We start from the raw sequence: 27,728 nt of genomic DNA, 5'->3' as shown, positions 1-27,728 counted from the left end.
AGTGTCAGTCGCTGCGCTCCGTTAGTTTAAACTTCAGTGGGTTGGCGGGGATGTACGTGGGGTTCACCTTGTAGGTTAGTTTATCGTAGTTATACTCGACATGGTACCGCCGGAAAAGCTACAAATGTAAACACAAATGTAAAAGAATAGAAAAGGTCAAGCAAACCAGGCAGAGGCAAGCTAGGCACGCACGCACTCGATGTTTATCTATTTTACTTATTTTTTCACCGGAAAAGAGGAAGTGGCATTGCGGCTGTGAAAGCGTAATCGTTTAGTTTTAGGCCTTACCTTGGACAGTAGAATTTGCAGCTCACATTCGGCGAACCGCCGACCGATGCAGGTTCGTCGACCGTAACCGAAGGGTAGACTTACGTAGGGATGAATTTTTTGGCCGGCGTGTGGACATCCGGCGTGCTCCTTCAGCTCTCCGCGCTTGAGCCACCGTTCGGGCAGAAAGCGGTCCGGTTCCGGGAAGTACTCCTCCAGATTAGACACGACCAGATGAGGGAAAATAACATGGGTCTACGGAGAGAAAGTTAGAAAAGTAAGAACGCAGCAAAGTCGAGCGTAGGTTAATAATGGCAAAGATGACTGGCAGTCGAGTGAAAGTGAAAATGGTTAGATCCGGCGTTTTTACCCCTTTGGGAATATGGTATCCTCCGATAACGGCATCCGACTGGAGGCTGCGTCCGTTGCCAATCACAACCGGGTACATTCTGAAAAGGGAAGGCGGGGAGAAAAAGTTAGATACGAAAAGCTAATGATGTGACGATAAATTGAATGAGAAAAGGAAAATGAGAGGATGATTCTATAATATTCGAGCGACGGAAATGTAACTTCAAATGTGACAGAATCATTTTCAAATCAGAAATCAGACGCACACACACCACGCCATGTGGTGTCCTTGGAGTTGGAAGGAACGCGCAAGATCAAAGATGTATAAAAGTCGATTTTAGATTAAATTCGACGAAAAGGGCAGATCCGTCAAACTTATTTCTGTTATCAACAACTTTCGCCAGACAGTTGGGCAGTCCCTGATGTTAAAAGCATAAAAGAAAAATGACTTTTTCTAAGAATAATATTTCTTTCTTGGCAGGAGCCCTCGCCTAATGCCAAAGTTCATCCGAGAAAGAAAAAAACATCACGCATTTATGCTGACCAACCACAAAAAATAGATGGTTTTCCAGAGCGCTTTTTTGTCTCTGAAAGGGGCTCAGTTAAGTTTAAATTAAATTCAAGATTAAATTATGTTTCAACAAAATGTTGTGAGCCGTTTCACGGAAGATCCCGTTTAGGTTGAAAGCACTAATGGCGAGTTTGAGTGATACGAAATCGGATGCTTTTATCCCTTTTCATTTCAAAGGAAAGGATAGTCAAGAATACTCAAAATCAATTTCACTGCACTGCACTGGGGGTAAACCAACCGGAAAAGCTTCCCCTAGATTGACACAGCAATCAAGTAGAAGCTTTTACAAACCACGTGTGAAATTGAAAACTTCGACGCAACATTGAATATCAGTGAAAACGAGGAACGTCGGAAAATTCGTCGTAGGTACAAGGTTATTAACAGAGGTGACTAGCAATTTTATACTTGTTTCCGTTCCTGTTCTTAGCAGGTACAACACAGAAAAGCACTCGCTTTATTTTTATTGTCGACAACGGAAGTGTGCGGATGTAGATTGTCGGTATAAATATCATGTTGTGTTGAACCCCTTTGGTCAACAGGTTTGGTGGAGCGGAAAAATGGAGAAAAACATACCAGCCGGCATGACAGGAATAAAATGAGTTGCCGCTTCATAGCTCAATTGGTTTATTTTTCTTTATATTAACAGCAAAAAACGTGTTAAAGCACTCTTTCTGTTAAATATTTTTATGTCAAAAATCTAGCATTTTTTTCGAAAGATGTGTCAATAATGAAACAGTTCTGAAAAGGTAGTGCAATCCTTTGAATTTTCACCTCTGACATAACAATGTTTCAAACAAAGAAAATACCCACGTAAAATTACAATAAATTACCGTTCGAATAAATGTATCGCTTAAAAAAATAAACTGCAAACTATAATAAACATTGTACACTGCTGCGGCAGCATGGTGAAACTTCAACCATTTGCTGCAACTGCAACGAAATATAAAACCTCGTTTTATCGCCTGCCGCCGTCGGGTGGTGAAATGATTGCAATTTATGCTGTGCTTTATTTATGCCTTTTTTGTTGTTGATTGTTTAAATTGGATAACCGAATTGTTTAATGCAGGATAACCGTACCGTATAGTGCAGAAAGTCGTGAAATTTAATTATTTTTGTGGCTGCACAATTATTTTTATAATGCATTCAAATATGCCATTTCCATAAGAAATTGCTCGAACCTGAAATGGCACTTCAATATGCATATTATACAAACATGAAAAGTATTTTCTTTAAATTCTGCTACCATAAAACGCCAATAATGTGGTTTTCCTTTTCTTCTTCTTCACTGCGACCAACACTGCAGATCAATTGTGATATCGTCGGTTATTTGCTGTAACCGGCACTGCATTTATTTTGGTATAATCGCTATTGAGTGAACGATATGTTTAATACTAATTTTATGCGTGCTTGTGGGTATTTTGCTGCAAATCAACTGTAGGCTGTATTTTTTTTCTGCACACAATAGTGTTACTACAATTGGCGATGCGCAGGTCGATTCACCACCAGGTGTGCAGCGTGACACATGCAAAATCGCTAATATCAATGCATTTTTTCAATGCATACATTATTATAGAGCATAGCAATAAACATCCCATTAAAATACTCTTCATTTGGTATTAAAATTATTGAAATCGGTTCGGTGGTTCCAAAGTTGCATGCATTTTCAAAGAAAGAAGGTTTGGTAAACCACAGTTCCTAGCGGGAATTGTATGTTTCCTGTTAGCTTTACAGCATAGAAAAATCTTACGATGAAGCAAAAATGCATTACAAAATAAATGGATGCTTCCTTACGTACTTCATACTAGCATTTTTATACCTATTCTGTGTGTAACTTCTGTGTCTATCACATATGCCATATAGTTTACTCAATGAAAACATAATTTCGTATTCTTTTAGAAAGAATATTTGTATTCTTTTAGAAAGTATATTGTACGTAAGAGAGAATATACTTTGGCAACTGTGTCCTGCAATCATCGTGGCTCTGCGGGTTATGGCGTCGTCGACTGTTCTTACGATAATATGACAAACGAGCTCAACTTCGATTGCCGATCATTTCAGATTTTTCCAGGAAATAGTGATTTTACTATTTTCCGATAGATGCCGATTCGTACGCATACGAGTATACTTTTATATGTACGAAGCATTCAGGACTGATTTTTCCAATCTACTTCGTGGTAGAAAACAATAAAAGAATTCGTAAAACAAACGTGTATTTTCGCTTGGTGTATATAAATAGTCGTCCGTGGCTGGGAAGGCCTAGAGGGCAGGGCTATGAGAATTTTATTTAGTTTCACTATTCGAGCGATTCAAGCGAGATCATCTAAATACGTTCTGAATATGAAGAGCGATTAGCGTTCAAAATCTTTAATTCTTTCGTGATACTGCCCTGAATTAGCATTGGGCGATACTGTAAGAAATATCGATCGAAATATCGATATTCGGCTGTCGATACAATGTTATTAAAAAACTGGATGATGCGGCTGGAATATTGGGCGGTAAATGTCGATACCACCGGTACCGATACACTGATAGGGTTCTTTCTACTGTGAACTTCAAGAAATATTTATGTATTTAATACGAATTAATTCGCAATCGGTTTGAAATCGCACTCGAAACTAACTTTACTATCAGAGCTGGAATTGCACTTGAAATTAGACATAAAATGAAACTTACTTACTTACTTGAAATTGAACCTGATATTAAACTGTACTTGAATTAATAATTGAATTCAAATTAAATTTAATTTTCAGGTCCTGTTTTTCGGCTATGTAGTCTGTATTTAGCAGCTAAAACGATGTTTTGCTTCTATATCCGAAGTTTCGGTGGTTTTATTCCACCTTTTTCAAGGAAACTAAATTTAATTTTGTACTGAAATTGTACTTTGAATTAAGCTTAAGATAATGCTTAAAATTCAACTCAAATTCGACTTAAGTTTGGACCAATTCAGACTAGAAACTTTACGACAAATAAACTGAAGTTGAGCCTTCAACTAAATTTAAAATTGGACTACATTTTCGAATTCAAATTGGACTTGAATTGAAATTAAACATGAAGCAGTACTTGCAATGCGGCATGAAATTGAACTTGAAATTTTACTTAACATTAGCCTTGAATTGGACATAGAATTTAACTAGAATTTATACTTGAAATTCAACTTGATATTTTAGATGAAATTGGAGTTAAAGTGGACTTAAAATTGAACTTCAAATTGGAATTAAAATTAGACATGAAGTTTAGAGTGACTATATACAGAATGGTGACAAGTCATCCCAAATGTATGCAATGCGGCTTTTCCAAGGTTTTTCTTTCCCTTTCCTGCATACGCGTTGGATAGATCGTCTGCTCGATTGGAATGACACTGACAGATAATTATCATTCCAATTTTGACATTGTCGCCACTCTGGATATAGTCACTCTAATGAAGTTAGTTGAAATGGGATTTGCAATTGAATTGAATTTTTATCGGATCAGATATCGGACACGAAATCTGACTTGAAATTGGGTTTTAAATTGAAATTTGACTGAAGATCTAGGACTGGATCTATTTTTGCGCAGTTAGTTTATTTATCGCAAAAATACCCGGCAATTAAATTAGTCACCATACTTCATAATTACACCTCTTATTTTAGTTTCTCTAACTTTTACTATAAAGGTATCGATACTGACTGGTATCGGCACGCTGGGTATCGATCCAAAAGTTTTTTTTTCGATACCGATACCGTATCGCCCAATACTAGCCTAAATCTAAATTTTGGATTGACACCCTGTGGTAAGACGTAGTCCTACGTCAAAAGCTATTTTCGTATAGAATCCATCGCAAAACTATTTTATTGTCAATCAGGTTTCATATCACAGGAAGCAACGGGAATGATTTTACCAGAAACCTATTCCAATATGCATGATAACATTTAATGCGCATATGCTGCACAATTCCAAAAACTGCTGGAAATTTGTTATTTATTTTTTCGAACATTTTACTATGGTCGCCATAAACCAAATTGCTTAGGATGATCTGATAAGTTGAAAAAGCAAGCAGCCTGATTTAAATTTATAGAACAAAATTATGTCAGTTGCTGCCAAGCAGCGAGACACATAATCGGTTTTATTCCTGACTTCATCAGAGTGTAATAAGACTACTTAAGCTATTAACCTTACTTTTATAGAGGTTATAAAAAACTTCTGAAGAGTGGTTTACTAACAGAATGGTTTTATAGCTGCCCAGGTAAGCAATAAGCATTAACAAAAGCAGTAAATCAACTGCTTAATAACATATCTGGCATTTCATACTACACGTTGTTGTTTTTAGCCGTTTGACAGTCTATTTGCATTAATTTGGCATCCGAAATTCTATTCAAATTCTTCTTGTCGGTAATCAGCTGCAAATCAGCATTATCAGCAAGAGACAAAGCCTTGGGTTTAAACGTCCTGTTGAGAACTTGACCTTGTTAGACCAGCATCGTACCTCGACACCAACTAAGCAGATTCAGTATTGTCAGCACTATAAGAGGATCTGCAGGCAAGTAGCTGTATATTTTGCCAAAGTAGTTTTTAAGTAGTATTTGAGACGACTTAAATACTTATTGGCTTGCATTTGAATAGCATTGGTAATGCATATTGGCTACCTGGGTGCTATTAGAAGGTTGTGGGGATCTCTAAGTTTTATTGGTAGTTTTATAAAATAAGTGTTAAAACCATCTGAAGAGTATAATAAAACTTAAAATGTTACTTGGATATTCTAACGGGTGACAACTAAAATTTTAGAATTTTTTTGAAGCCCCTATACTCAGCAACAAACGAGTTCAGAGAGAAATGAGAGTCTGTATGTGCTAGCTGTCTCTCTCCTCTTTTTGTCAATATTTTTTGTTTTGTTTATGCTTGCCTTGTTTTGCTTAAAATGACGTTGAAACAAGACGAACTGCCGCAGAAATCTCGGCAAAAAGTATACGGTACAACATTTAAAAAGCGAATGTGTTGCGGCGTCGACTGTTTACCAAATCCTAAGATGCCCAACAACTATTCGCAAGCAAGGTAGTGGAAGATCAGCAAAAATTATGAACGCAGAAGAGCATCGTTCTCTTTCTCGTGCCTTCAAAAACAAGCCCTCGGGTTTGGCTATCAATTAAGATGTGCCAGACGAATGTTTGAAGAAAATTTTGATCCCGTTTCTACAAAAACATCATGCAAATGGACAATACGTGTGTTGGCCGGATAGAGCATCATCGCATTACGTCAGAAAACACAATCGTTCCTGAATACCCATTCGATCCCATTTGTATCCAAAAACCACGACCCGACAAATCTGTCTCAGTGCGCCCAATCGAAGATTTCTTCGGGATTTTGAATTCCTTGGTGTACAAAAATAACTGGAGAGCCACGAATTGCAAACAATTGATTGGTAGAATCAAGAGATGCATTCGCAAAGTTGACATGACGGCCGTACAACGCTTCTGTTCAGACATCAAACGGAAGCTTGGCCGAACAGCCGATTGCCGTTTTCAAATGTACACTAATTTTTTTTCAACAATGGATAATGTATCTTTAATTTCGGTAAATCAGATCTTCTTCATGTATCTTTGTGTTTTTTTGACAGCTTGAGAAAAAAATTCCAAAATTTTTGTTGACACCCGTTATGTTCAAACGGTTCAATTCAAATCTCTAAGACTATTTGATATTTCGATTGTATCCCTTATTCTAACTGCCACAAGCAACAACATCCGCTGAATTCCGAAAGCAATACCTATTTACTTTATTTAGCAGGTTTGAATTGTAAAAAAACGTAATTAGCAGAGATTTTGCTAAGCGGTGTAACCCTATGAAATAAAGCACGAAAGCTTATTTAAAGACTTGAGAGTTTTTTCGTTAATGATTTCTATCTACTAGAAACATTCAGAAGGCTTAACCTGTTTCATTAACAGGTGTTTAGCAGCTTCTGCAATCCATCAGAAACTTTATTTAAGCTAACAGTTAAATGCTAATAATTTCACACCTACAAATAAGATTCGCAAACCGTTCATTTTCAACTACTTAGACACTACTTACACTGTGCAGTGGCGATTTTTGTCGAAAAATGAACCCAAAACTAAAAACAGCTGGGCCAGATTAAAACCTTTGATGTCAGAAGAAAGAAGTGCTTTGGTAAAATGAATGGTATTTTATGCTACGTTTCTCGATATACAGAGGTGAAAATGTCAACATCAGTCCACTGAGATAAAATCGATCTTGTTTCTATAAAAGTAGTTATTTCCATATGGAATCCATCGCAAAACCATTTTACATCTTAAACATTGAATTGCAAGCTTTATGCATATTTTTCATTCGAACACGAAGAAATTTTTAAAAGTAAATCTCATTTGAACTTCGAAAATAGCCTTCAACAATCCTGAAGCTCAGTAAACTCATCAAACCAGGGCCCGACAACGTCACCTTCAATTGCATAGCGTCACTCAACAATGAAGCAGTGAAGCTTCGGTTTCAACTGGCTCAAGTCAGCGTCAGTGAAACGGGTTTCACTCCATCATGACTATCAGATTCAGACTAATGTCGACAAATCGTGCCTGACTTTCTGCCGTCGTCAATTGAAACAGCCACCAACTTCAACTGAAGCTTGCTTGAAACGTTCTGTTCAACAAATGAAGCAAGTTACTTCATGTATGAAGCGAAGGTAAGAGGAAGTCAGTTTCATTTATTTGTTTCGACGATGTCGGGCTCTGCATCAAAGTTTGATATTTTCCAGTTTTTTGTATCCAAGAATATGATTTTTGCTCAAATCAACATTGGTTAACTATCAGAAAGGATGTTAAAATAGGCAAAAATGCTATTATCATTACAAATTCATCAATTCATCAAAAGTTTGAAGAAGCTAGTCCAAGTCCAAACCACATTTATACCTACTTTAGATAATAATAGTGCATAAAGCAATGAACTGGAAAACTCGACGAACACAAACTCACCTGAGAGTTTCCTTGATGCAGGCGCGCAGGTATGGCATCGTTTCCAGCATCGAAATCGTAAACTTCGTATCAGTCGTAGGCAGGCTGCGTTTGATTTCGTTGAACAAAATTTCCTGCTTGTCCGGGTTCTGACTGAGCTGATAGATGGTCGAGGTAGCAGCCACCGAGGTCTACGAAACGTAAGGCGATTAGTAAATGCAACAAAGAACGGTTGCTAACTGTGTTGCATTCGCTGTCGAACAAGCGCGAACATCGACTGGTTAGCGGTGACGCAAACCATACGTTTAATCGATCGATGAACACAACTTCAAAGCACAACTGTGAATGCGAGACACAGAAAGCACCAGCCGAGCCATGGGGTCTGCACTGCTGTTGGGTATTGTATTGCTTACCGTATCAACGCCAACCATAATCAGATCCAACGCCAGGACGGCCGCTATTTTGGGATTGTTCGTTTTCTGCAGGATGCGCTCGACTATCGAAATATGCTCCTCGCTCTTCACTTCGCTGCTGTTGTTCATCTTTTCCATAGCGATATTGATATGGCGCATGCAGAGGCTAAAAATAGGTAAGATAGGAACGGAGGCAAAACATTTGAACTTTCGTGATCGACCAACCGACCAGGTTAAAAAGGGGGAAGTTAAAGCCTGGCCAGGGCACGTGTTCTACTTTGCGCGCGGAAGATAAAGTTTGTTATGCTAAAATTATTTTTGACCTTGGTATGAATGGGAGTAACCATATATCAAGGGCTTCCAGATCAAACTGATTAGCGAGGCTATTATTAAATCACCAACCGTAAATGCTTAGATAACAACTACTAAGTTCGATATAAAAAAAAAACTACGGTCTGGTGGCACGGAGCACCAGACACCAAATCGGTATAACCCACCACTAATTAAACGCCACCGTCAGTCCACTTACTCTCGGAATGTGTCCAGCGCTCCGATGTATTTTTTGTAGGCACTGGTCTGGTATATCCGCCAGATGGGCATCCGCAGTTCGACCTCCGCCACGGTCCAGAAGAAGGCGTTGATTGAGTCGATGATTCGCTTCGATTCCTCGTTACCCGTTTTCGACACACAGCCTAACCGGGTGTCCAGCGCCACACGTCCTATCGCTGTTCGTTCGTCCGTTCGATGCAATGGAAAATGGGACGGAAAAAAGAAAAAAAAAAACAAACAGAACGGATTCCGTTTAGTAAAAAATGGGATTATGTTTAATCAAAGCGATTCGCTTTTTTATCATAGTTTTTTTTTATGGTTGGCTATTTACACTCGAGCGCCCACTTGTAGAGCTCATGGAGAAAGTCGCCCGGCAGTTCATTGTTCTCGTCCCGCATTTCGTGTATTCTGGACAGTGCAAGTGGAGGAAGGAAATCGCAGGAACGAAAAGAGGAAAAAGAAAAGTTGTTGATTAATTAAACTAAAGTTATGGGCCTGGCTGTTGATATGGTTATTGTTTGGCGTAGTTTTGAACTGTACAAGGATGATTTCTGTTGGCTTGAATTATGAATGGAAGCATGCCATAGTCTTCCTTGGACTATATTTTGATGGAATTGAGCGGAATTTATGAATTGCATGAGCATCTAAATGTACGCGAAGTACGAGGGTGAAATGTGTTTGTGATAGAAATCAGCATTATCATAACTGTACCTGGACATAAAATCGGAGGAAATTTCGTCGAGTGGAGCGATGTATTTTTTCGCTGTCGATGGCTGCAGCATCACTTGCTGTACCTGAGCGCGGAATGCATCCCACTTTTCGCCGTGTCTGTTGAAACCAAAAAGCAGAAAAAAAATGAAAAATTGTTGCACAAACCTGACGAAAAAATAGGTCGCTAACTCTAGTAAGCGATTAGGAAGGCAGACGGCAAAAAAAAACGGTCAAGTTCAAGGCCACAAACGTGGCTTGACCGGCACGTAATCATTTAAGTTTTTTTGGTGCAACCGGTTCCGCAGCTCGCGAAAGGTAGACGCAAAACAAAACGCATTAAGCGGAACCCGTTTTTCTTCTTCCCAAGCTCTCACTGCTCACATACGAAAATCGTTACATTAGCTGGCTGACGTTTGCGAATACTCACACTCCTATCAGTCCCATGTTATCGCCGAAAAAATTTTTTCGCAGCTTGGATTTGTAGTTCCGCAGCGACGGCATGGCCGGCCGGTGCGGTTGAACTTCCTCCTTTTTGAAAGTGTCCCGGATTAGGTCGGCATCGAAAACAAACAGCAGGTCCGGGTGCCCGATCAGGCCACCCACCTTGGCGATCTTGCCAAAGTGTCGATGCAGATCGCACATCACCTTGTCCAGATCTTCGATGCGATACTGGCCTGTGAATATTGAAACGAAAATCGGTATTAGTTTTGCATCTGAGAAGGGTAAGACTATGTCTTAATCTAAAAACCAATCATTTTTGAATTATTTGAAAAGCGAATTAAACCTTCTGTTGAGAATTCCTCTCTTGAATTCTAGTCAAATGAATAGAAAGTCTGTCCAGTAAAAAATCTTTAAGATTTTTCCCCGAATTAAGCGACATATTTGAGAAAATTTGTTGTAATAAATCACAAACAAAATTAAATCAAAACTAAATCCTTCACGAGGACACAAAGTGGCACGTATGTTAAATGATTGCAGGTCTTATGAATCCTCAGCCCACCAGTCAGAAGAGAAGGTGCAGGTGCAGGTGCTGCAGCGTAGCAGCAAAAGTGCAAGTGCGGCACGGCACAGCTTATACGAGTGGAGACGGTTTGTCTGGGCTTGTCTGGGTCTCGGGCGCCAACGGGACAGACAAGTGGAGCAATCATATTCATGAATAAATTACCAAATAATTAACTTCGGCGCTGCTCTCCCTGGCTGTGTGCGCCCCGCTGAACTGAACAGTGACGATGCACTGCAGTAAACGCAGTCATAATAATCTTTCGGTAATTTCGGTAAATGGTCTTTGTCTTTTGCACTTTTCCAGTTAGCGTTGATTTTTTGTAAAATATGTGAGCACATTATCCCAATGTGCTTTCGGCAGGTACGACAGGTTCCTTCGTCCAACGCTCACGGCGCGGCGGCTATCGTTGTCGGCAAGAAACTCCCCGTTCGCGTGTCATTCTCTTACGCCCCATAGCGTGTAACAACGCGTTCGCGTTCACATTCACGAAAAAGAGCGAAACATGACAGACTCCTGCAGACGGTAAAATTCGCCGCCCATATATTAGGTGTGTATTCCAATTTAACCCAGAGGTCTACTTACCGTGGGTCGGGTACATTAATTCAACGTAGTATTTAAGCAATTAGTCAGTCAGCCATTATGCTAGTGAAAACAGTGTGTATGTAATTGATTCAAAAATAGAAGGACGAAATTAATAAGTAAGCATTCTTGACTTCAAGTGTGATGATAGTCGAGGCTAAAAACTTTTGTGTCATTAGACTGAGACAAAAAGGATAGAAGAAAACCTATTCATTGTATGTCAAAGGTCGTTGTGCCGTATGACATTTGATGTACCTAATCTATCATTTGGTGTTGAACATAAGCAACATTAAAATGCTAAGCGCTTTCTTCAAATGTGAACGAATGGAGGCGGTTAGTTATCTGTTAAATTTTAAATCTCTTTGTGTAACTTTACCTGGCCCTTTCATGTTAATAAATACCGTCTGTGTTTGAATGACCATATTAGGTTAGGTTAAGCCTTTGCTGTCAACATATATTTTTCTCGCGAATTGGAATAGCGTTAAACTTTTGTTCCAAAAGCTGTCGAAAGCAAATAAACTTTTTACAGAGAACTAATTGACTGACTGACTAACTAACACGAACTACGAATTTGTGCAACCTTTCATGCTATACAAAGAACTAAACCTTCGCATTAACATTAGCGTATTTAGAAAGAAGAACCTGAATGTAGCTCCGGCGCGCATTTGCAGTATTCAGGTTGCGCAAACCGTATGCTTCCACGATGAGTAATATAAAAAAACCTGATGCACCAGACAATTCGGAATAGAAAAACAGCTAAATGTTAATTATCCTTTCAGAAAAGCAAATGAAACCCATAAAATGTTATGGCCGTTGATCTCAGTATATCGCGGAATAATAGTCAAACCATTTTGAAACCGATGAACAAATTAAAACTTAAATGAAATAATCACAGAATACACACAGGCACGATGGTAATGATGTTTGACGTGTTTGTTCACTTACTGTTACTTAATAGTAATTTAACATTAATCAACATTAATCTATTTGACAATAGCGTCTATATGAATAAAACAATCTAAATTAACATATTAACTAGGTGGGGGGAGGGCTTTGAGAAGCGATTAGTCGCGAGTTAGAAGCTTAGTATAATCAAGGCATTCGATTTCAAAGTGACATTAGCATGGGTTTATTCTCAGGTCCCTCATTACTCTTCCTTCGTGCTAAGTTCTATATTTGATCACCCTTTTTGTAGATAGGACAGGTCACCTATTCCATCCATTCTACCGGTGGCTGGTGTAAAACGTTTCTCGGTCATATTTATACAGGGTATTGTCGTTATCATCTGGCCGCTGTTACGATCGGGCCATCACGATTTTACAGTTTTAGTAACTCATGATATCTATGATACAACCATTGTAAAACTCCTTACTGTGATAGCTAACTTTTCACAATATTGTGAGTTTCAATCTTGTATTCAAAACACCCGTACTGAATTCAGTGACTAAATCTTACAAAAAAAAGTTTTCCAGGCGCAATGAACTTTTCTTCAAGAAATGATTCATGAAATACAATTATCGAGATAAATTTAGAAAATGTATGAAGTGTGTTGTACAAAGACTATAGAAAAATCCCCTCCACCTTACTGGAAGGCTAAGGTAAAATACTAAAAAAGCGCTATTTGTAAAGGTCGGACCACTTGAGTAGTCATGGTTGGGCCACCATAATTTTAAGCGCAGAAGTCCAATAATCGCTAGAGAATGTCAGTCACGTAAAATGTCATGAAATGAAGCAAAATTAATACGATAAAAACCTAGATTTTTGTTTTTTTTTTTTTCATTGCAGTTGAACACTTCGGAAAAGGCGATTGTAGCAATATTGATTTTACAATATCGCCAAAATTTCGCAAAAATGCAATTAAAAATAGGGTATTTGTGCCTATATGAGCCGTTGTTCACGGAATTCATTCTTTTCATGTCTCTATATAGAATTTCAATACGTATGTCTTAGATTTTTTGCGGTGGCCCAACCTGTACAACATGGCCCGACTATGACAACATTTTTTGTCTTCACGTAACTGCCTATAACTTTTTTATTTTTCAAGCAATCAGTTCAAAACTCTCCGGAATATACCTTATTCTTAGACCTTTGCAACGATCCAAAATTCCTTTTGAAACGAAAGTTAAGGACGAATTTCAAAACGTGGCCTAACCACGACGACACTCCCCTAGCTCTGCCGGTAGGCGACCCTTAACTACCAGCGGCTATGTTGGTCTTCAGCTACTCGATTTCTTGTCACCGGTGAAACCTTTTTAACAGCGCGAAAAGTCTTTCTTATTGTTAAGCTTTTTTTCTTGATTTATGATGTCTATATTTAAAAATCGAATTTGCGATTTAAAGTTTTAAAGGAATAAACGTTCAACTATGAAATTTATAACTATAAATATGACGAAAAACACACTATTGAATCACAATTGCAAGGATTAAGTTTTTTAAAAGAGATTTTTAATTTTAACTTTATTCATCTCTGAGACAACGATTATATGTTATATTGAAGAACGTATTATGTATATTAAAAACCACACTGAAGAATAATTGCCAACCGCAAGTTAGGGCCTCCACCATTCGTTTCTCCGCCTTGAAAGCGCGCTAATGGCTGAATTCCTCCCCATTTGCTAAGCCTCTCTTTCAGAGACACGCAGCAGTTTATAAGGGGGGGATGTAGCGACCATACCCGCTATTTAACTCTCTGTAGACATAACTTTCAGAGATTCAGTCAGGAAATCAGACCAACCAACGGCGGCAGTGAATTAAAACAATACTTGAAATGCGCGCCCTACTTTTTGCGCGAAAATACGAAACACGGAAAAGAAAACATTTAAATGCTTCGTTCGCGCGGCGCGAGTTCGACAGACTAGAATTCCATTACCTGAAATTAATATGCTTTTCAGCAGAACTTATAACATTGAAAATTAAACAAAACACACCAAACTGCCTGGGTTGCTAAACGTAATCGGCCGACGCGTCACTCAGAGAGCACAAGGTTTTACCAACTTTGTATCAGCTTGTATCAAATTATTTAGCACCTCAAAATTTTGAAATTTTGGGAAGAGTGGGAAATGATCCCAAGACAAGCATTAGCCAACCCGAGCAGGAGCGAAGAGCAAAATAATATAAAAACAATATCAAACTGTGTTACAATGGTATATTTTGTTATTGAATAGATATTGAGATACATTGATAACTCATTTTGTTGTTGAGTAGATATTTAAAACAGTGGTTGTAAGATGAGCTTAATAACTGATTTTGTTATCATATCTTATTTTGGCCTTAAAATGATATTCGATATATTTCATAAATTTTTTTTTATTGATAAAGAGATTTTAGATTATAAATATTTTATAAAACGATTTTTTAATATCTCCTATACTACTGCATTGGTATTCAATACCTTAATAATATGTTATATGTTGTTCTAAACTCTGAATACCGTCATGTTATTGCTTTATTATTCAAATAACACAAGTAGGGTAGACGCACCATTAGTGGTGGTATTATTTGATAAATATCAAACTTGTACCAAAATCTGCAAAAATTATGGAATAATTCGAGTTTCCACCACTACTGGTACTACCACCACTAATGGTGCGTTTACCCTAATTATTCTTTTGGCCTTGAAGGAGTAAAATTTTGTTATTATTTTTTGTTATTTTACCAACTATGTCAGCCAAAACAAGACCAAATTTTGATATGAGTTATTCGATAACACATTTTGATATTATTTTGCTTTTTGCTCCTGCTCGGGAAGTTGCGCCACAGCTTCGTGTCACACTGGAGGCACACTACAGGTTGAAGAGCTACTAGCTGCGGATAAACCTAAGCAGCCCGAATTTTCCAAGACTATGAAGCAAAACTGGAGGCGAACCCTCAATTTATGAAAAACATCGTTATTGCTGTTATTGTTTTTCATACTTGTTAGGCCGTGTACGTCGCACGCAGTGATCTAGTGCGCTATGCGCGATGTATAAATTCGTACAGTTTTCACATACTGATTCAACACCCAAAACGATACGTTAAAAATTAAATTGCAACGAAACTAAAAGAGATAACCTTTTCACGCCAAAGAACAAATTGTAAAACGATACCAGAGCTTTAAATTGGTAGTTAAAAGCAATCAATTTTATCACACCTTTTTAGAAGAAATTTAATAGAAACACCTCGAGAAACATTAATTTCAAAGCCTTTTACTTCTGAAAAGTTATTAAATATTATGAAGCAGAAGGTTTAAGGGCAATTTTCAGTACAAAATTTGGCATCAGGCATCATAAGTCGTAGGTAGTACGAATAACGTTCAAACACGTGTATTGGCATAATTATTCATTTGTTTTCGTTTTTTTTCAAGTTCCTTGCTGTTCGAGAAACCCAAATAATACAAAGGATTATCAGTGTAAATGTTGCGCAATTTTCGTCAACAACCAATGTTTATTCCTGTTAAAATTTGCACCGGAAAAGACGACGCATCGGTTAAGTCTGCGTCGAAGATGGCCCGAGACAGTCAGGCACCAGGTCCATAAAAAGTATGACTCAATTCGTAAACCGCAGCGCCTGTCAGTCAGTGCAAACCGTGAGGCGGGTGGTGTTGGTCAGCACATGCTAGAAGGTGATGAACACCGGCCCGTGTTTTGCATAATAAGTACAAGTACAAAGTCGGCGGGCTGGTGCCACCCTCAAGTCGAATCATTCACAAAGAAATTACAAGATTTAACACATGCCAGTACGCACGTACGTTCGGTGCCAAGTCGTTAATTAACCAATATCTTCCATTTGAATATTACTGTTTACACATTTACATTTCGCACACGATGCCGCCTCGCCAGTGTATGGCCGCCAATGTCAAATAAAAAAATTGATTTGCTATTGCTATCACAGCGTTTTTTCTCACGCTCGTTCGATATTTTTTCTTGTGTTGCTATGTTTTCTTTCTCGATGATAAGAACTTTGTTATTACATTATATTAAAATACCTATTTAAAATAATATTATTAATTTTTTGTAAGAAAACCTATTTTGAAGATATTGTCCTGAAAACAACCGTCCTTCCAAAGGACAATGCCTGGGGTTCATTCCATAAAATATTCATCGTTGTTGCGAAAAAAAAAGTTGTCGTCACCTAACAAAGCGACAAAACGTAATTCAACACATACGGTAACGGTCGGTGAGGTTTTGTCTTAGCGCGATTGTTTGCGTCTGAAAACAATCGCAAAAGTTCATATTTTTCGACAATAAGCATAACACGAAACCTGAATACAAATGGCATCAGCCAGCCAGAGAGGTGGAATCATGTCATATGACCAAATCAAAAGGAAAGCGACAAACGGTCCGCGCGACCTTCGGTGGGGCCTGCTTAATGCCACACCAAGCGCCACAAAGCGCAGTTTAGTGAGTGAGTTTTATTGTTATGTAATGTTTGACAAAAATGTGCTTTCCATCTTGGCCTTGTACTAGTTTGTTCACTACCAAATGCTTTATTATAACGCATTTTAAGCTCTAGCTTTTTTCTGCTTTTTTGATTAACCTGTTGGCCCACTTTGCTAATACGTGCGTACGTACGTCAGCATCAGCTGTTTCGTTTCGTTCTGTTAATCAAACAGCTGCCGTATTTGGCTTGGAATCTTAAAGTATTTTTCACGCCACATTGATTTTATTTCATGGAAATAAATTTGAAAGTTTCCGCTGCAGGGTGGAATTACACAAGTTCAATTATTGCGCTATATTCAGTTGCTAAATGACAAATATTAAATCTCGAATGTTTGCACCATTTAAGGCACGCTATGGAATCTGCAGCTACTGAAAGTAATGATTTTGTAGCGCTAATATTAATTCTTTACTTGAATTAAGCCTAGTGAAATAGAATTTTCTCCAGTATCTTATCTGCTTTCTGTCCGTTTGTCTGTTTTATTTCTTTTATTTTAGATTTACGGTAAGGTTGCCATGCTGTCAATACAAACTTACATTTTTCACTTTGATGTCGCGTATAGCAACTAATGTAAAAATGAGGCAGTCGGCCCTACATTAGCATGGTTGATGCATCTGCTGCATAAATATGAACGATAAAAGGCATATTAAGCAAATTTTAATCGCGTTTTTTTTAAACATAGCTGTACATATGCGTAAATGTACAATTTACTTATACAATCGTCACCTATCTATTGAAACTGATAATTTAATTTTCCTCATATATGGGAGCTTGACTGTCTCTTTCGCTATGTAAGCACAAACCGATCTCTTGCGATCTCATACAACTACCAACTGTTTATAAAATTTGTGTGAAGTATTCTCTGTCTTTTGCACTCTTATATAAATCTCTATTCTACTTAACAAATAGAACAAACTTTCGCAGGTGGCAGCTCCATTTTGTTTTCATAGCGATTTAGAAATCAATGTTGTCTCAGTCCATGATGTTATCAATCGTTTTATTTTTTTAAAGGGTCAAATTGAACATATTCTATCGCATTATTTTATTCATGGAAACTATCAAGGCACTTCCAAATAATTAGAGAACCAAATTTGTTCCTTCTGCAACGAAATTTGTGTTGACAGAAAAGAGTTTTATCAAGCATGTTGAAATTTTTTGCTCATTGGTTCCCGGTGATCAATTTCACCCGACTGATCAATCGACGGTAAGTCTGATATTTTCCTTGTTGAAGTACGAGACAAGGCAAAATATTTTCGGTTTTATTATTTCTCACACAATTGACAATTATTGATATAAATCCTATAATGGGTTAGAATTTCAAAATCCTTCACTACTGTCAAGCGAATACAGTTATTCTTTATAAGCACATAGCTGAAATTCTTGTTCTTGTTCTTACATTAATTACCTTTACTCGTTTTACACGAAAATCGGTTGATGTTAAGTCAGGCCGAACCAAGTAACAGAACTCTGATTTCGAGAAAAACGTGTTCAAAATTTGCTGCTCTGTATGGTTTATACCGATCAATCGTTCAAAATCATTTCATAACTCTATGTGGTTTGCCACATTTATGTAGTCTGATTAGAGTAAAATGTAGTTTAGAAAATTCTTGTTGTTTGCTGTCATTAACTCATTTTTTTTTTAATTTTGCGACCTGGTCCAGTCTGATTTAACACCGGCCAATTAAAATATTATGAGGTCTTCAGAAAACACAATAAAAATCACCGGCAAAAACCAAAAATACAACGAAAAGACAACAAAGAGACGGCGTCAAGATTACGAAAATGTGATGCAAAAATGATGAAAAATTGACGAAAATACAATGAAAAGTTGACGAAAAGACGACGAAAGGAGACAAAAATAAGACATAAACAACATGATTATACGCTGAAAAGACGTCAAAAAGACATTAAAACAGTGACAAAAAACGACAGCACGGAAAATGCTAGAAAGGTGCAATAAACAGCCGATCGAAAAACGACGACCAAATGACGAAACGACAGTAAAAAACAACATCTTTGTTTTCTTGACATCAAACAATAACGAAAATGGTAAAAAAGTGACGAAACAGCGACAAAAGGCGAGGAAAAGATAACAAAAAACAAAGAAAAGTCGACATAAAAAGCGACAAAAAACAGACGCCGAAAAACGAAGAAAATACAATAAAGAGATGGCAAAAAGACGATAAAAATACGACAGAGAGATGATCAAAAGGTAACGAATAAAAAAATACAACAAAGAGATGGTAAAAAGATGAGAAAAAGACGTCGAAGATACCTTAATGAAAAGACTAAAAGACAGTAAATAGACAATAACAAGGTGACAAAGAGACGGTAAAAACACGAGAAGATGACAAAAAAATGACAAGTAGATAAAAAACGATGGAAAAAGGCGAAAGACAACCAAACACTCAAGTTTTTTTTTACACGGATTATTTTAATAATTTTTAAATTAACGCGGTTTTTGACGTAGGACTACGTCTTTGTTTACTCTACTGGGACTGGGTAGCACTTTGTGAAAACGAAAATAGAAATGTAACGTTTGAATGAAAGATTTCAAATGCTAATAACTACTAAACTACTGCACTAAACTGAACAGTTTATATGTCGTTGGATAGATAAAATGACCATCAATTTTATGGGGGGAAGGGTTAAGAGAGCAACTTTAAGGAGGGCATAAGAGGTGGGGGGAGGGCTCCTATACAAATGAAACACAAGTTTCCTCATAACTCGAGAACTAATCAAGCAAATGGAACCAAATTTGGCATTTGGGGGTTTTTGGAGGCATGAATTTATTTTATGATGGTTGACACCCCTCACCCCTGTGGTAGGAAGATAAGAACTTTTTGCGTATGTCCGTATCTTTCAACCTTTATGATGCACGCAAGTGATTTTTAAAAGAAATCTCTATGTCTGAATGGTTGTAGGCGTTGTGCTTATGAACGCCGTCCACGTATGTTCAAAGCCACCATTGCATTTAAAGAAGAATTTGATCTGAATATTTCGCTCTTCTCTTTTAAACATTCACTTAAACAATGGCACCTACAGATTCTTATAAGCATGCATATGCCAGAAATGCAGTTTACATTAGTCTTTGATCTAATGATCTGTTATAGCCCTACGACACCCTTTCGTACAACTCTTAGGGCTGTATACTTTGTAGTTTTTTATGACGATTTTTTAATTAACACAGTTTTTTACACGGTTTACGCGTCATATATGTCCCATGTACAAAAGACTTAAGGGGAAACCGAAAGTGGCTCAAAGATGGCTGCGTAAATGGCTACCATTCGAAGCATGTATTGTTTTGTGCCTTAAAAATGCATCTGTATTGGCAGAGCACGCTTTCGCCACGTAATCAGTGCTTCCAGTGCTGTTATAATTTCCTAAAACTTGTATTTCAATTTATCGATCTGCTATGTCTCAATAAACGCTCAGCAAAACATAATTGCTAATGGAAAATAAATTTAATTGATCATATAGATCATTAAGTGTTCATAAAACGTATAATCTGGAATTAGTTAATAGATATTTGGTTGCGCACATATTTCGTTGAACTAGCGATTTTCGGAAAAGCAGCAACACAGTATCAAACTTTCGTCACATCAATGAGCTTTTAAAGAGCTTTCAACTTTCGCCGCATCGATGAGCTTAGAGTGAAGTAAACAAACAAAACGCAAACGCAGGAATCAAAAACGCAATCCGATGCAAGCGGATTAATTAAACATCTTAGTGATCCTACGCATTATTCAGTTGCTGCTGTTAATTTTGATTGAATCGGAATGCCTTGATAAAGGAAACGAACCCTTTTTCGCGATGTTTGTAGTCAGTGCGGTTGGCTGCGGATCAGCTGTTTATGTTTGCAAGCTCTGCTATTTGACATATATTACCAATACTGATACAATATTCAAATAAACGTTTAGGGTTTTGACGAACACATGAGATGTACAGTACAGTGTTTGTCGCACTAATACAATAACGTTAGCCACTTTCGGTTCCGCCTTAAGTGTACGACGATGAAAATATACAGGAAAAACGCGACCAAAAATATTTAAAAATGACGAAAGGCCGCCATCAGAAAAATACCAAAAAGACAGTAAAGAAAGAAAATCATAAAAGTAGTGTAATGAGCAATTGTAGAGTTGATTATTATCTATAATATGGTAGAAAAGAGTATAGGTCTACTATTTGTGTTTATGTCGCTATAGGGCTGCCACCCCAAGATTTAACGTTACATGAAAATTGTAAACCTTGCTACAGATAATTAATAATTGCTTCATGTAGTTAATGTTAATGCTAAAATTGGATAGTGCGCCCATCCCAAGTAACAATTCCAAGTTTTATTTCGTTCGCGTGGCGGTTTCCATGACCAATTTCATAAAACCGCTAATAAAACTATGAGCTGCACCAGAACTTTCTGATGACCGCTATAAAACTGCTTTCTCACCAAGTGGCCCATTCCTCAGAATCTTTTGATAACCGTTATAAGTGTCAGGTTATAAATTCAAGTAGTCGTATCACGCTCTGCTAAAAGCAGCAATAAAACCGATTAAGCTTTCACTGCTTGACAGCCATCGCCATAATTTAAAAAAGCTTTTCGCTTTTTGCTTTTCGCTTTTCTAGCAAACGCTCGATAAGTTCGCTAGGTTTGTCAACTTGAAAATATATCCGTGAGCAGGAAAGTTTTACAGTATCCCCCCGCTAATCCGACACCCAATAATCCGACGACTCAATAGTCCGGATCTCGCTAATCCGGAAAATTCCGAATTAAAAAGTATTGTACTTAACTTCTTTCAATCGAATACTACCTTCGTTTGGCATCTCCGTTAGAGTCAGAATGGTACTCTTTCTAACTAAATGAAAATGATACATGATACATGCTTCTAACGAAGTTAACTTTTGCCATGGCCATAATATTTTCATAGCTATTCTCAATAGACTGATGTGCTTGCGCTTATTTCGACACTAACTAAGAGTTTCAAAGTATTTTGTTGACGAAATTGAGCATTACTGAGTATTAAACATAGTTATTGTGTATTTACGACAAATATTTTATAATATTTCCGGAGTTGTTTACGTATGGATGTAAACAAAACCACATTTCAAATTCACACTGACGTCAGTTTGACTGTCGGATTATCGAGTCAAAATTCGCTAATCCGGCTATAAATTTGTCGGATTAGCGGGGCGGTACTGTAGTTTTACTGACAGATCATTCTGAACGATTTGGTTTATAGCGACCAGAATAAAATGTCCCATAGAATATTTATTAAATTTTAAGCAATTTCATTGGTTTGCACTATGTGCGCATTTAATTTCATCGTGCATTTTGATATGATAGGTCGATAAAATCAGCGCGCCACTGAAATTTCGCAATTTTCGAAAACTGGTTGTTTTAACAAATTGAAAATATTCAGTTAATCAATCTCAATTTCTAGCAATTTTTACTCCATTTGAAAGCTCTATTTTTGTCTTTTACAGAGCCGTGTTGTTTCATTGCAAATTTAGGAAACATCACACGATATAGGTCTCAAAGTTTGCTAAAAATTACACTTTTTTCAAACTGCGAATGGCGGGTCCACTGTTTCGAGGAACTAAAAATGTAATTCTGATTTTTAACCCATTTTCGATCAATTAAGTAAAGATCGTACATTTAAAAATCTCGTATCGGTAGTAGCCCCGTTTCTACGAGAATTATTCAACTACAATGAAAGCAATGTAGGGTTTATTTCTAATTCCCGTCGTAGTAAGTTAAGCCATTCTCATTTTCATCATTTGTTGGATGGATTGAATGAATACTCCAAAAGTTCTTGTGCTGAGTTGACAAAAACACACTTACCTTCCGATCCGTGAACTTTGAAATCACTGAAAAGCGATTATTAAAACATATGCCGACCAACATTTGAAAAGGGCGGATAAGCCAACTGTCAAACAGAACGAGTGAGAGTTTATTTTCCTATGCTGCTCCAGCAAAAAATAACTCACTCGTTCTGTTTGACAGTTGGCTTATCCGCCCGTTTTCAAATGTTGGTTGACATATTATTGAAATTACGCAACTGACTTTATTTCTTAAATTCGTCGTACCGTTTTAAAATCCATCCATCAAAATTTTTCGTCGTCCGAACTAAAAATCACAACAATGTTTACGAAGCTAACGCGCATATATTTGTGTAGGACGGCATGACAAATGTTATTTTGCAAAATTTCTGCAGGTCAGGCAAGTTTTCCTGGCTGTAGAATAACGACAATGCCTTGCGTGAGTTATTTTCATATGTGAATGACGGAAATTAAAACGATTAGTCGACATTTTCTTCTTCGTCGTACGAAAAAACGTAGGAAATTTGGCTGGTAGGACTTCTTTAATGATAAAAAGCATTTAAATAGATCTCAGCTCACTTTGATTGATTGCGCATGATAGACAGCAAACTAAAATATTAAGGAATAACTAGTTTGGCATTGTGTATCATAAAATGCTGATATTTCCATTAATTTGTGTTGGATAAGACGGGAATAGGCAATTACGACGAAGCAGCAACATACCCTGTATCTTGCACAAAAAAATCAAACATGTTATTTTTCTTGCCAGAATATTCGTTCTGAAATGTCCGTTTACGTGCAGCTAAGGGAAAAATATCAAGCTATTAATTTTTGGTAATCATGCTCTTGTGGTTACTAAAATTTAATCATTGTTACTAGTGATTACTTAAGATTATCATTGCTTACTATACTGATTGTCATTGATTATCTAATTAATTTCTAATTGAAAATATCAAATGTCTTCAAATTTACGTCACCAATTAGTACATTTAATCGCCCTGTTTTGAACCCTAATCAAGTAATTTTTCTGAAAAGCACATTAAAACATCTTTCATTTTATATCAATACAATTTGTGCAATATGGAACAAAAATTGTGAACTTTTAAAAATTATTTGTAGCCAAAATGGGTCTAAAATGATGGTGCTTAGCACCTTCCTAACTCAGAAGCGGATAATTGGTAACCAGTTCTTTACGTTTCACATTTTATTTTAACTCAACTAAACTTCACTAAAACAAGATCTAGTTCCAAACACGGAAAATTGCGCATTTGTTTACACCAATTAAATTTCTTTTAAAGATTGGAGCTGTGCAACATATCATAACACCAGGTGCTTTTCAATACTTGAGCAACTGAATAATATTTCGCAGTCGACCAATTCCGGCCTAGATTCGAACCAGTCGGTCATTGCCGTATTACCAGCATCATTGCTTTTTATTAGCAACAACCTGCCCATGGCGTTTAAATTCGGCGGTCGTTTGTGGAATGCATTAAAATTATAACGCCACCGAGAAACCCTCTCCCCTTCAAACACCGAAGAAGATCCCCTCTGCACAAAAGGGTCGACCGCTTCGTGCGGCAGTGTTGCCACATTATGAACCTACCGGCAAACTCATCGACGCAGAAAATAAAAGCGCGTGCGAGATAGCTAATTGGCTAATAGATAAGTGATGTTGAGCTGGGGCTCTAGTTATAAACAATTAATAAGTTCAACACCAAAAATGGGATTATTAGGTTTACTAACTTATTATCTTCGATGAAGTATGTTGTTGGTTAACGTCGATAGTATTGCAATAAAACCTTTATACTTTGGTTGCTCCTACGAAAGATCAATAGGTTTTGTGTAATACGATATGAGATCTGCGAATGCATATCAGCATCGGACCGGGTGATCGAGTTCGAATTGTAAATTTGTTTTATGACAACAGCACAAGAATCATAAATATAAATTTTAATTCCATATTTTGTGCAATGTATGGTCTGAGTGGTTAAAAAATTATTACCGCCCTTTTCAATGCTTTACAATCGTTCAATATACCTTAAGTACTCAGCAAACACTCAATTGAAAACAATGAAAAAAGCAACCAACAAACAAGCAAATTACATTGCTTTTCAACTCAGAATTGCCGGCACCGGAGAATTACGCAAAGTATCTATATACCATCATCGATCACTGCTCTTTCCCAACATTAACGACGATCCTCCGCGTTCAAATCGCCGCTTACAACTCGAATCGGAAGCAACCGGACTGATCCGTGTGGCTGCGTCAATCAGCATAACGTCGTTATAAGGCAGGTTTATTGCCTCCGAAGCCGGTACCACTCCACCACCGCACCGCAACAACTGCAGCACTACGCGACGGAGTTCATAACGAAGCCGGTAACAATAATTAGTGCCTTCAACAATGTGAGTTTCCATAATCGAAACTTACCATGACTCGCGCAAATTCACCTGCCTTTGCGAATGCTGCGTGCGGCTGTCACGGCGGTGCTCCGCGCATCGAGCTCTTCGGCGGGCGGGCTTCTTGAATCGTACGTAACCTCAATAATCTGTCTGTTGTCACTCCCCGCGCACTTTCTTGTTGTCGAAAGATTTAAGATTCAAACCGTTTAAGAAAAAAATTTACTGCACCAACCGATACCGTTTTGTGGTGGCGCCCAAATAGGACACAAAATGGACAACGTAAAATTAATTATGATTGATTTTCGGTGGCAGTTTCATGAAATTTTATGCAGCAATATTTACCGCCATTTATTGGTGTATCACGGGGCAACAACAGGTGCCAAGTGGGACAACACTTTTCGGCTTTTGCTACTGTTGTTGACAAAGTGCGGGGAAAATTGACAGGTATGACGCGTATTATTAATCAATTTTTCGGACCAACTTATAATCAAACTGACACCGATAGTAATGTCAAACTGGTATTGTCAGTGAACTTTGGGTCGCAGGGTAAGTACCCTTACACACACGCACACACGTGCGCTCGTTTTAAAAGTAGGCCGTGGACCAACAACGCAATGGTTTGTGATTCTTTTTTACGACCTTGTCCACATTACAGACCCGCACTGTCGTCCGGTATTTAGCCATTCAGAGAGGTTGCATAATACGCCATCTCTGATTTAAGGGTTATTTTCCCCCTGTAACTTTTGACCGACCTCGGTGTTTGCTGTAAATTCCCTCGAAGTCGTGTCGTTTGCATGGGTATTACATGTATACATGATCATTGTTCAATTAATTTCGAACTGCGAGCACTCGCTAATGTGGAAAAGGTAAGCCTGATTTACTGGTGTCTTGTTTACTTATGCGTTGGCACACTCCGATCGTTGGAGAGGACAACGGATTTCAAAATTGCACTTCTTACATGGAAAGAAAATAAATTTCGAAAGAGATGAGGAAAGTATGTATTTGAATCGTTTGTTTGAGAAACCCCACATGTGTTTTTGACACAATTGTAGGAAAACAACAAAAACTGATTTTCTAAAAGGGGTTTGTGGAACCAACCTTTTTCCAGAATTTGAGAGAAGATGTAGGAATACCCGACGATTCAAAATTGACAAAAACTCATGAAAATTCACTTATGTCAAATGGCGCTTGTGGGGTTTTTCAAACTAACGATTCATTCGCTTTTCTCAACCAATCTAGACGAGAAACGTTCACAGACAAATAGCAAATCAACTTGATGTGAACTTGATGCGAATCTACCAAAATATTTAAAACCCTCGATGCAAAGGTTAAGATTACAAAGTTCTAAGCCGTAAAATTCAATCAACGCTCTGGTTATAAATTTTTATAATACCAATCCAGGAACCAATGTTACATCCGCCTTCAGGAACTCGTTCTACGTGACATTTTATGGAAGCAGTATTCTAGAAATTTCGATATGTTACTCACCGATGAGTGGGGCAAAACGCCAGCTGTTCCCTATCAGGGGAAGTTCCTTCGGTCCCGGAACGTCGGAGTAAGGTTTTACGTGACCGCCGGCATCTGCCGATCGGAGTTCCGGCCTTGCCGCCGTACTCGGCTGTGGTACTGCAGCCACTTCGTTTGGTAGCACATTGATTGCCGTTGAAAATGCTGATCTCTTGAGTAAAGAGTTTGCGATTCTTTGTCCCACCATTTTTTCCGTATCTTAACTTTGCCTGTTGGAAAGAAAAAATGAAACAATTACAAATTAATTAGAGATCACTCGAAGTTTGGGCACTTCTAAGGGCACTGAGTTGAGAGAGGTGTCTAACCTTCTAGCCCACCCGGTTGACTGTTACCGCATGGTCGATTGAAATCGAAAACCGGTGTCATCACGTCACTTTTCTCCGTCACACCGATTTTCGAATGAACATTATAAATTCAAACCAAACAGGTTTGCGGCTTCAAACCCGTCTGGGATGCGAAATATTCGCCTAAATTATGATCTCTACCATCTTTGAAGACGGAGACCCGCCATTCCGAAGGGGGTTAGACGCTCCTTCAAAATTTATTTCCAAAATAGTAAGCTATTTTTGTGACTGTCAATAAAAGAACTCAAAAATTAGAATAATATTCTAATTCGAGCATAGTGATTGGCACAAAATTCGACATCAAAATGCTATGGATACTAAACAGTGGAGGCTCAAATCCACTAATGTCAAGCAAAAATTTCACACATATATCTACATCTGCTGAATATCTTATGATTTTTTAAACCTGTTTGCAGTACCGTCAACCGTCAGGTCAACCTTCGCTTTATTCGGAGTAGGCAACCAAATCGGTTGGAACCGACAGCAAACAGTGCGAAGATTATCCATCCGACCGCCGCGCCACGCTGCGAGTCAATATGAAAAACGTTGACCCTCTCGATTTGTATATAAGCTTCAAGGCCTCTTGAAAACAGCAAGCAGCCTCGATAAGTGATGATATTTCAATGTGTTGAACGGTTTGTTACCTTCCCTGCTAGAATTGTGTGCTATTCGATATCGATTCCGTTTGTACTTCTATTTTTTCCCAATTGAATGTTATTATTTTTGTTTCTGAAAATTCACTTCAACAGCTGTGATTCGTTTGACTGATGCATTTGTTTAATGCTAGTAACATTTGCTGAACACAGCCAATCTGTAGAAACAGTCTTCGAGAATTGAGGTTACACACAAACCTCGT

General features: G+C 37.8%; 2 protein-coding genes across 6 annotated transcripts in view; one reads left to right on the top strand and one right to left on the bottom strand.

The window, feature by feature from the left end:
- The window catches only part of LOC128738118 (G protein alpha o subunit), a 175,058-nt gene that overhangs the window by 94,126 nt on the left and 53,204 nt on the right, over positions 1-27,728 (top strand). The window lies entirely within an intron of this gene.
- Positions 5-26,715, bottom strand: LOC128738117 (probable cytochrome P450 49a1). The gene is made up of 10 exons (XM_053832983.1): positions 26,490-26,715; positions 10,216-10,462; positions 9,789-9,905; positions 9,409-9,485; positions 9,058-9,253; positions 8,529-8,694; positions 8,137-8,306; positions 638-716; positions 289-522; positions 5-118 (listed from the first exon to the last, which is right to left on the bottom strand). The coding sequence occupies exons 1-10, from the start codon at positions 26,713-26,715 to the stop codon at positions 5-7; spliced, it is 1,626 nt and encodes a 541-aa protein (XP_053688958.1).

Source organism: Sabethes cyaneus, chromosome 2 (genome assembly GCF_943734655.1).
Source record: "Sabethes cyaneus chromosome 2, idSabCyanKW18_F2, whole genome shotgun sequence".
NCBI lineage: Eukaryota > Metazoa > Arthropoda > Insecta > Diptera > Culicidae > Sabethes > Sabethes cyaneus.
Note: the sequence above shows the minus strand (reverse complement) of the source record. Positions and strands in the feature narration are given on the sequence as shown.

Excerpts from the sequence above, each read along its gene's own strand:
- LOC128738117 (XM_053832983.1), bottom strand. The coding sequence starts at position 26,715 with ATGGTGGGACAAAGAATCGCAAACTCTTTACTCAAGAGATCAGCATTT. Across the intron at positions 9,486-9,788 it reads TCCTCCGATTTTATGTCCAG|AATACACGAAATGCGGGACG; the intron begins GTACAGTTATGA and ends TGCACTGTCCAG. Across the intron at positions 9,254-9,408 it reads CTACAAGTGGGCGCTCGAGT|CGATAGGACGTGTGGCGCTG; the intron begins GTAAATAGCCAA and ends ACGAACGAACAG.